This window comes from Antrostomus carolinensis, unplaced genomic scaffold (genome assembly GCF_000700745.2).
Source record: "Antrostomus carolinensis isolate BGI_N321 unplaced genomic scaffold, ASM70074v2 scaffold13589, whole genome shotgun sequence".
Classification (NCBI taxonomy): Eukaryota; Metazoa; Chordata; class Aves; order Caprimulgiformes; family Caprimulgidae; genus Antrostomus; species Antrostomus carolinensis.
Window position 1 is genome coordinate 14622 of NW_010339320.1, and position 10957 is coordinate 25578.

The 10957-nt window shown below is 39.8% G+C and overlaps 1 protein-coding gene across 1 annotated transcript in view; it reads left to right on the top strand.

Annotated features, from left to right (window-relative positions):
* Positions 1–3748: 3748 nt before the first annotated feature.
* Positions 3749–10957, top strand: part of CD2AP (CD2 associated protein) — a gene marked incomplete at both ends in the record, with an annotated part of 51785 nt that continues 44576 nt past the window's right edge. Inside the window, one exon of the mRNA XM_010175802.1 lies at positions 3749–3909. Within this exon, the coding sequence (XP_010174104.1) occupies positions 3749–3909 (161 nt within the window). The remainder of the gene's footprint in view (positions 3910–10957) is intronic.

Here is a 10957-nt window from a genome sequence, read left to right on the forward strand (position 1 = left end):
AGTTCTTACAGTCTATAATTTATTTGCTATAATACCCTAATCAACCTGACTCTCATTTGGCTTGTCATTTTTTTTTTGTTTCCTTCCCTATTTCCTTGGTTGGAAGCATGTTCCAGGTGATGTCTTATGTTTACATTTGAATTATTGCCAAAACAAGAGTGCTGCTTATTTGTTAGAGATGTAGGATAAAGACATCTGCTTTGCACACAGTGTAGGAGGTTTGTAATGGCCCATACTGCCTGTGAAAACTCAGGAGGATGTTGTCTCCCTCTCAGGTGAGCTTTGGTCCCATTGAATGTGCAAGAAAAGCATGGTCAACCTTACAGTGTTCATGCTCAAGCTTGAGAACACTATTTTTCATCCAAGACTTGGTCACTATGGACTTTTTAGCTACACATAATCGATTTGAATTGGGTTTGAAATTGAGAAAGCTGTGTAAAAAGTAGAGGGGAGGTAAGATAGTTGGCTTTGGTAATTTGTGTTGCTGAGGTGTTCTGCTGCACCTTCTACCAGTTGAGGCTTTCAGGTTTTTGAAGGTTTTGACCAGCTTGTCTAACTGCAGTCCAATTTATTGATGACTGATTTTAGTATCACATCTGTTCTTGAGTAAAGCTTTTCAGTGAGAATGTGGAGAACTTGAAGCATTCAGAAGTATAATCTGTGGGCTGACGTGATTCCTCATTATTGTTATTGTAAAGAATTGTGATTCTTTAGAAACATTTTCTGTCACCACTGAACACTGTTTTTGCTTGGGCAGATATGATACTTGAAGATCTTTCAGAGGCCTGTTTAATCTGGGCTGTCTTGGTAGCAGAATGGTTTCTTGCCCATCATACTGCAGTCCAAATTACCTGGACAGCTCATCTAGTGCTACTTGTTAATATTGAAAAGCAAAACTGGTAAGTGTTCCTCTTGAGGACCATGTAGTAGTGAGATGTGTAACTTCTTGCAGTTTCTGTGTCATCGCATGAAAAAAATGTATGGGATTAAAAATATCTTGAATTCCCCATGACCCTTCCCACCTTACAAGTGAGACAACAGAGTTCAGATCTGTTATGTATATGTATCCATGAGAATGAGGATGGTATTGACTATCACTGACAGACAAGAGGAAACTCAGCACCTATATTTCAAACATAAAAAGCTGATGTTCACTTAGTGCTATTTGTCTTTGGAACACAGAGGCACATGGGATGATGACTGGCAGGTTCTTGAGATCCTCATTTGGTTGTTGACATGACTGAGTCCATGTTTTACAGTCTGGAAAGGTGACCAAAATGAACGTGTGGTGCATTTTGAGCACAAATATAGAAATGTTCCCCCAAGGAAATAAAGAAGCTTTCAGAATAATGAGTTCATGTTGACATATTGTGAGTACGATTGCCTACTGCTTCTGTGGATAAAGGACCAGGTGTTTGGCAGTTCGAGTCGTAGTCTGCAGTGGTGTAAACATTTACCATGACTGACACTGTGTTCTGGTCCATTTTCCATGTTTAACTTCATAAAATCATCCCACAGTGTATATTGAAATATAATACCTGCTAATGTGCTTAAAACCAGAGTCTGTCATGAGAGAAATATGTAACGTGGATATTTCTTACATTTTTATACATTTGTAGGTTTCCAAAATTGTTGGGTTGAGTTGGTTGGAAGATGACATTTTTATTTCCAGACTGTAGGTGATGAATGGCTCTTGTCTTTATGATCTGTGACTGCCAGAATTTCCTATCTGTCGGGCAGTATTTCATGTCAGCCACTCAAAAGACAGTTTGGTGCAGAAGCAAGACAAAACTCCTGTGCTTGCTGCAGGCAGTAATGGGGAAATACGATGCTTTGAAACAAGCTTAGAGAATATATTTGGCAAAAATAAACATGATCAGCAGGCTGGAGCACCTCTCTTATGAAGAAAGGTTGAGGGGGATGGGCTTGTTTAGCTTGGAGAAGAGAAGGCTCCGGGAGACATCACTGCAGAATTCCAGAACTTGAAGGGAGCTTAGAAATAGGAGGGAGAGTGACTTTTTACATGGGCAGATAGTGATAGGACAAGAGGAAATGACTTTAAACTAAGAGAGGGGAGACTTAGTTTAGATATTAGAAGGAAATTTTTCACCTGAGGGTGGTGAGGCACTGGCACAGGTTGCCCCAAGAAGCTGTGGAAGCCCTGGAAGTGTTCAAGGCCAGGTTGAATGGGGCCCTGGGCAGCCTGATCTAGTGGTTGATGGGTTGGAACTGGATGATCTTTAAGGTCCTTTCCAACCCAAGCCATTCTATGTTTCTATGATTCATGTGATTCTGTGATACACAGTACAAAAAGCACACGTTTGGAGTTTCATAAGCAGATAACTCTGGTGACAACTTGTGTTCATAATGAAGAAAACAAAGGAAAAAAAGAAAAACTCAGTCTTCATGTTTATATTTGCCTGGTTCCTTTGTTAATGGCTGTATCCAGAAAATAGTTTGCCAGACAGATGATTCTAGCTTCACTTGTATTCGTGGCACCATCCTGTAGTTCTGTTTTTTACCAGAGGTTTTCTGACTTCATCTATAGGCAACAGAGGGAGAAAGGTTACGTTGCAGCATGTGTGCAGCAGCACTTCTGATCAACACTATCCACAGATCAGAATTTTACATTGGTTTAATGGAGCTGTAAGTTCAAGAGCAGGAAATAATACTTTCTCCCATTTGATTCCTTAATTTATGAATTAATTGTTGAATATTATTATGCACTGATAGAATAAAGAGTAACCTGGGAAAAAACTTCTCCAGCCATTCAGGATTTCTGTCTTTTAACCCTGTTGTGCTCTTGTCTTTGTGCATGTTTGTTATGATCTGCAGAGGAGAGGGAGGTTTCAGTGAGAACAGTGTTAGGTTTGGTCATGCCTGGGTGTCCTGACTGGATTTGAGTGAGAGGGAAGATTATTTGATTGCTGCAGGTTTTTTGTGATTTCTGGCATAAAGAAAAAATTCTTGATGAACAAATGAGCCTTTATTGACAAACAAACCTTAAGCTGTTAATAAGCAACACTCGTGGATCTTGTGCAACAGATGGACGAGTATGTAAATACATAGCTATGCTTCTCTGAGTAAACTTAATTATATCAAAATTAAAGCTCGTTTGTTTACTCTTCTTCATACAAAACCAGATGAATCTGAAGGAGGGTGCCTTTTACTTGTCTGGGCAATTGAAGTTGTACGATATTGTCAATCGTACACTTTCTGGCTCTATTCCCATTTCTTGGATCACACCTGCAAAAATATTGTGTGTGCAGCAGATGCAAGTATGAGAATTAACAAGGCATTGCATGTACGTACCATACATGCACAATTTGAACCTTCCTCTCTCTTTGGCCCCAAATATGCATTGAGTAACCAACACTTGCCCAGTGGGCAGTGATTCATAGTTGGCAAATCTTGAGCTGCAACTTGGCAGGGCTGGGGGGGGGGGGGGAAAAATCCAGCAATCCTTTCCACCACATGTGCACAGAAACCTACCCACCACCACCAAAATATGACCTGATGTCATAGTCTGAAATTTATTTTATTCTAATGGGTGACTGTCCATTTTTTTTCCCCCCCTCTCCAAAATTATTTGGAGCACTGCAATTAACAGATGAGTCTTGCTGTAAGGGAAGTGCTTGTTCTTAGCATCTGTCCTTAGCTCTGCCTTTTTGTACACCCATGACTTTCAAATTGTATTTCCGTGTCTGAGTTGCATTCACTGTGGTTTATTTTTTTTTTTTCTTTTTAGTGGACTATATCGTGGAATATGACTATGATGCAGTGCATGACGATGAGTTAACAATCCGAGTTGGGGAAATCATCAGGAATGTGAAAAAACTGGAAGAAGAAGGATGGTTAGAAGGGGAGCTAAATGGCAAAAGGGGCATGTTCCCTGACAATTTTGTGAAGGTGAGTTTGGTGCATTGACTTGGTTTTACTGTGTTGGTGCTGCAGGCTAGTTATTGAAATGGTTAGAATAATCATGATTTGTATTTGTAACAATGTAATTTTTATTTTTATTTTTTTTAACTGGAAGACCTTTTAGATTATTGCATTTTTTTAATATGCTTTTGAAAGCGTTTTCTGTTGGAGTAAGTTCTGCTGTCTGTTCTTGCTCACTTCAGCATTTCTTTTGACCTGTACCCTTTCACTGTGTGTTCTGTCTCCTTCCTACTACTTCAGTGCACTGACAGTTATCTGTAGCCGTGGTTAACTGCTTTAGTGAGATGAACTGATTAAAAAAAAAATAAACCACAAAAAAACCCCCAAACCAACCCCTACAGAAGATACCAAGTCACGAGAGAGTTGGGAGAGTGGGGTCACAACTCAGTCATCTCAGCTCTAATGAAAAACTACCTCCTCAGGCTGTGGTTGTGTGGGTGCTTCAGCCTGGATTGAGATGCCTTGTTTGAAGGAGCAATTCTGCCCTACCCTGTTCACGGCTGGCACTGCCTTTTTCCTGTCTCTGCAAAGGGATGGGGCAGGGAACGTGTCCAGCTAAAAGGTAACAACGAAATCGGGTGGCTTTCAGCTTATTTGATTTCCTGACTGGGCTCCCCATTTGCCAGCAGCAGATATCTGAGATGGGAAGGGTCTGAAGTGAGGGCTGCAGCACTGTCATGTTTTTGGATTTGTCATCATCTTTCTAAACATGATCCTCTTCTCTGGGATCTCTTGTCTCACTCAGTGCTGGGCAACTGACTCACAGTCATTGTCTTCTGCTGTGAGATACTGCTGCTTAAACCTTTTATTTAACCTTTTATATTTTTCCTGTGTTTAAGTCCTAATTTTAATGGAAGTTCTTATTTGCACCTTCCACAATTTTCCTGTTTTCTCTGAAAATTTTCTATGTGCAATATTGAGTATGCACCTATTTATTAGTTACTTACAATGAAGAAGTTTGCAAGGCTGCTAGGTGTGCTATTCCACGTGTAAATTTTGAAATATGGTCATCTGAGCTGCAGATATTTTGTCTTCTTAACTACGCAAGTGTAATGGAGATGTTATGCTTTGCTTCTTTATGCTTTCTGAGCTTTTTAGTAACTTCCAAGGGTAACTCCCATAAATATAATAAAAGAGAATTTAGATATTCCTGTCTCTTTTAAAGTGAAATTAATTATTTGCAAAACAGAATTGTCTAATGTGTCTTACTGTGATATTTTCATATTATTAAACTCAAGAGAAAATTTATTCAGTGCTATAAACACTTCTTTACAGTTGCTTACATTAAATTTGACGATTTTTCTGTTCATCTTATTGAAAAAGCAAAATTACTTTTAAAAAAAAATATTGAGGAGGGATTTAAGTATCTACCTTTTAAAACTGATGGGAATAATCCAGTTGTTCTCAGAGAAGGTCTCTTATTAAGGAAAAGTTTGTATGAATACCTTTCACTTGTCTAATATTTTAAAGTTGTTTGTAGTTTAGTTTAAAATCCATTTGTAGTTCAAAATCAAGTAATTCTACCTTAAGTGGTGTTTTGATGATTACTGTGTTGATGATGTACTTAATTAGCACTCAAATACCATATAGGAAGTAAGCATCAGACATGGCTCTTTGGTTCTTGTGTCAAGACCATCTTTCTGCTGAACAGCAAAGAGGGGTCGAATGTGGCATGTTTCCTTGTTAAATACTAAATATGTTGGGTATTTTCTTGCCCTTCTGCAGCTGTGGCTTTTAGAAACTTCACTTTAAATTATTTCCATCCTGAAAAATCTTTATGCATCTCAGCTCCAGGTATTTTTAACTATATAGCTGTTCAGTATTTGCATGGCATGGCTGGATATCCTGAATTACAGGGGACAGTCAGTTTTCTAGAAGGTGTAAGGTTTTGGAGAAGTGAAAAGGTAGTTGTGTAGAAGAAAATTATCTCTTTGGTTTCATGACAGCAGGGGATAACTTGCCTTCTTGCCATGGTTTATGAGGCTGATCTTGGGAACTTTTAAGATGGTATGCATTGACTGGAAGGCTGTCATGCAGTGTTGGGTTGATGGGGAAGCGTTAATTATTAGGAAAGTGAAAGCCATGGTTTTATTCACAGCCAATTTGCTTATAGTTTCTTCTTAAAAGTTAATTTACCGGTAGTAATAGTTTGAAAGTCTATTTCTGGGAAAGCTGTTGCAGAAAAGTGAGGGTTTTCTGCCTCCTGTTTAATTGTTTTCATTTATGGCTGCAGGAGGTTGTTGATAGTGCAGGATCTATGAAATGCTACTGTGACCAGACTGCTGCAAATGCCAAACCTCAGTGATGAAACTCAAATGTTCCAGCTTGGCCTGGTGCAATGTTAACGCCCGCAAGGTGTTGGTGAACTGCAGGAGGGAGGTGGAAACAAGCCGAAGCAGGGTTGTACTTTGGCCTTGTGAACACGGAAAATCCCTTGAGAAATGGGTTTACTCATTTGTTGCCACACCAGTAGCTCACCACCATCGTGTGGTGGTGGCCTCTGTGTCCTCTGAGCTTTCTATGGGAAAGGGTGTCTTCCTGCTCTAATCAGGAACCTCCCTACAGCTCCTCCAAGAGTGTGTAGGGTTGAGAGCAGAGAAGTGTAGCAAGTTGATTGGGGAGGGTAATGACAAGAAGGATGCTGAAGAGGGACAAATATTGATAGCTTCTCATGATGCACACGAAAGGGAAATGAGGCTGAAGGTCTGATTGATGCCGTGAGGAGGGAGCAGCTGGAAGGACACTAGGCTGGGAGGAGTGGAGGGAACTTGGGTGCATGGGGTGGATCTCCCAGGTTAGGTCAGTAGAAATGTGACCAAAGAGAGCAAATCAGTGTGGACAGGACCAAGGGTTGCACCAAGTTTTACACATTTGGATGCAAAATTCTGGGTCTGTACTTGAATATTTATTACTTCCTGAAAGGATCTTCTTATTTTTCTGTTATTAGTGTAATTCAATGTGTTTAGGTGGGGATCTGGCCTGAACTCATTATATAGATAAACTTTGGTTTGTTTGTTTGTTTGGGTTTTTTTGCAATATATATATATGCTGGTTTGTTAAGAATTGACCTGAGACCAGGGTATAACCTCTCCATGCAGAATTTGGATGTTAAATTACAATCTGTGCTGATCTGAAAAAGATTAGAGCTGAAAGTGCATGTTACCCACTAGATTTACCTAGCCTCTTTGTGTATAAAATATTTAAAAACATAATAAATACATGACAAATTAAACTGAGTGAGGATGAACAAGTTTTATTTTTCGAATGTTAGATGTTTTTAGAGAAGGTAAATGAATTCTTTATAAGAAGCCTTTGATTTTCATAAGTCAACTGCAGGAGAACTGCAGGGGGGGAGGTGCTAATTTTGGTTTGGTTTTTGCTCATTTTGTTAGTTTCTCTTCTTCATCCTCTCTGAGGGCAGGAAAAGGGCTTGTTGCCTTGGTGGCAGCTGCAAACTGTCCTTGGCTGCCAGGCAGCGTGCGGCTGCTTCTCGCCTGTTTGAAGGACAAACTGAAATGTTGACAGGAGGATTACGGCTGCATGCTGCATGGATGTATTGGATGCCCCAGATCTGGACTGTGTCATCACTGCTAAAGCAGATCAGTGCCCTCCTGTTCCCTCCTTCAGGGCTCCAGTAATACAGAGGATTTACTGACTTTTTTTACACCACTCCTGAGGCTTTGACTTTTGCATGCTTTGACAAATGTCTTTTCTATTTGAAGTATGACCGAGTGCTGTGAACTTCATTTTGAGTTGTTAAAGTCCTGTAGGAAATAGCTTTTTGATTATGTCTTCCTTTTTTTCCTCAAATCTTCTAAATATTGCAAAATAGTTTTATGTCGTGGTAGTGGGTTTATGTTTCATGTAGTAGTAGCAATTGGGTCTTTGCTGCCAGGAGTGCAGCAAAGGAAGCTGACATTGTATTTTCAAATGGGTTAATTTGTTGTACAGACCAGTAAGTGAGCTAAACCCTATATAACTTTGAAATACTCCTATGCAGAATGGAATGTATAGAAGCTTCCTGTGGATTCTGATGTGATGTTGATGTTTGCTACCTTATAACATCTGCTGGTACCTTTTTATTTGAGTGTTTTGGTTTCTACCCAAACTATTTGCCCATTAAAAGTGAGATCCTGAAGAAGGACCAGAGCTTGGTGGTACCTGGTTCCTAGTGCCAGCTGGGAACCAGGCATTTTCTATGACCTTGTCACTTGGTGGGTTAACCAAGCAGCCTGAGATGGTCTGTCCCAAAAGTTCTTGGTGCTGACTTCCACTTGCATTATTTTGCATTAAAAGAAAGAGAACAAGTAGACTCTGTTCAGGAGAACCCCATAAAGCCTCCAAATCATCCTCGGGTGCTAGTGTGGCTGTGTCACTGCACTGGATGGAGAGCAGGAGGTATTTGTAAAGGTTGAGAGGGAACTTAGGGGGTGCAATGTCCAAAGCAGTCCTGAAACCAGAGCTCAGGGGTGGTGGAGAAGATTGTGGTGGCTATATATTTGAAAACAAGTATGGAAAAAAGGTACAAGCAATTACGTTGCCCACTCGTGAAGCTAATTTCCTTGAATTCATTTTTCAATAATAAGCCCTTTTAAAGATTTTCTGCCTGTATTACAGTGTTGGATTTTGGAGTTCATAGATTTCAAGTTTTATTAACAAAACCTGATTTGAAATTCCTGTTGGGACTGTGTGCATATAAGCTTTTTGTGGGGCTGAAATATTTGAATTAGACTTCTTGTTCCTGACATTGTTATTGCCTTTTTTCCTCCCTCTTCCTGTATGGGCAATTTAAAATAAACAACTTCATAAATTCCTGAAAGGAATTAGCAGTGGAAACATAGCAGACTTTTATTGTTTTCTTTGAGAGCAGCTTTTCCTTTCTAAAATTAATCACAGTGTGAAATGTGCACACAGACATTAATCTCCAGGATGGGTTAGAGCAGTGCAGTAGAGCTGTTGGACTGAATGTGAGGTTTTTGTAGATGTTAAGATGTTTGGGGTGTGGAAGGCTTTTTGAGTGGTGGGTTTTGTTTTGTTTTGTTCGTATTTTGTTGCTTGTTTGTTTATTTATTTTTAGTCGTGCTATTCACTCTCCAGCCAGCTATTGTATTGAGAAGCTGGAAATAATGATTTGGTGTTTATTCTTCTGCTCATTTTTTAGAGCTTTTGTCTGTACATAGCTGAGAAAAGGTTAAGTTGCTTGTTTTACTTCGTTTGTTGCTATCTTAGTTTTGTAACTAGCTATATTGTGAGTAATACGGCTTTTCACGGTAGTAAAACCAGTTCGATCATAAACTCAAGGCAGGAACTCAAATGAGGGAGGAGCAGATAGATTAATTAGCAGCTTTCATCAGTTAAGGTAGAAAAGTCTGTTGGTAGGCTTTGAGGGCATTCTGGTGAGCAAGCTGGACGCTTTGACCGGGGTGTTGGAGATATGCAGCGCTTCAGCCCCCTGCTCAGCAGAGACCGTGTCTGTGATAGAACTGGCTCAGAGAAGACTTTCTGCCTGCGCAGGTGTGTGCAGCTGCTCCCGCCTGGCTTAGTGCTGAGCCTGGATCCTTTTCAGGTTAAGACGTGAACTTTGCTCTCTCTGACATTTTTCTTCCTGCCCCTAAATAAAAAAAAAAAAAAAAAAAAAGACAAACAAAAAACTGCAACGCTGGGTGTGTTCGAGCAAATATGTCCTTGGAAGCGGTAAGCTGGCTTTATTTTTCGTATGTTCTTCACATCAAATATTGTAAACAGACTTTACATTTCAGGGTAATGAACGGGAACAGCAGCACAAATTTAAAAGTTGTGATTCCAATGTAATTTTTAGATTTTATTTAATGTATAGTGTAAATGCTTGGCCTTAAGAGTTATTTGTGTAATAAAATTATTTGGGTTCGGTTTAGCTTATTGACTTCTGTAGTGTGTAGAGATGATTATGAACTGCAGACAATTATGGTGCTTGCATGAAGAATTTATTTTAAAAAGAGTGATTTGTTTTTAGGGGTTACTTTCTTGTTCAACTTCCTGGTCTGTGTGTTTGTCCATGTAAAGAAGACAAAACCCAAACTCCTTTCCTTACTTTAAAATGCCCCCTAGACCAAAACTTCCCAGTATCAGCACAGCTGACCTGCCTTCTTAAGGCCGTCTTTGCTGTTTACATCCTATATTCTCGCTGGTGGGATGCTGTTAAGCACAGACTGGGCTGTGAACCGGTGAGAGAAGTTTTGGCTGAAAGCTCCTTCAAGTGTAGTGTCTTCTGCAATTCCTTTTCAAAAATAGAATATTGACCTCGCTGAGAATTTTAAACAGGAATCGTGGAGTTGAGAGAGATTGTGGTTGAGACAGTGTAACTCTCTTCTGGGTTGTTCTTAATTCTAACCTACACACAATTATAGTTTAGTAGCATTAATTAAAAACCCCAGATTAATAATTGTAAGATTTTAAACAATTTATATAGTATAAGCCATGTGCTTCTCGTTTAAAGTAATTAGGATGTCTATACAGAATGGAATAAAATATTTGGGAGTCCTGGTGGACAGCAGGATGACCATGACTTTATTTCCCGAATTTTGGGGTTTGCTTCCCTGCTGGGTGTTCGGTCCCAATTCTTTGCATCCAAGTAAGGCTTGCTAACTTGCTGCACATCTAATTTTCTCCCAGTCCTAATGGTCAAATGATATTTCAGTTTATACGGCTTTTTCCTTTGCTTTATTGTTGTTTTGAGGACACTGTCATTGCATTGGGTTGTGCAGTGAGGTGAGACATGTTAGCTTCCCAGGGAGAGGGAGGCAGCCCTGCCAGTAAGAATGCCATGCTTGCTTTAAAGCTGGCAGTTCTTGTTTTTCAGAAACAAAGATAACGTGCAAGATTGAAAGCCATATTAAGTAATTTTGGTTTCAGTGCTGAGTATGTAAGAGAAATGATGGGTGTAAGTGGCTCTCTGTCTCCTGGCAAAGAGTGAAGCTGAGCATTCAGGCTGGTGCTTTAAGACTTGTTGCTGACATGATGTACCATCCATTGTTCC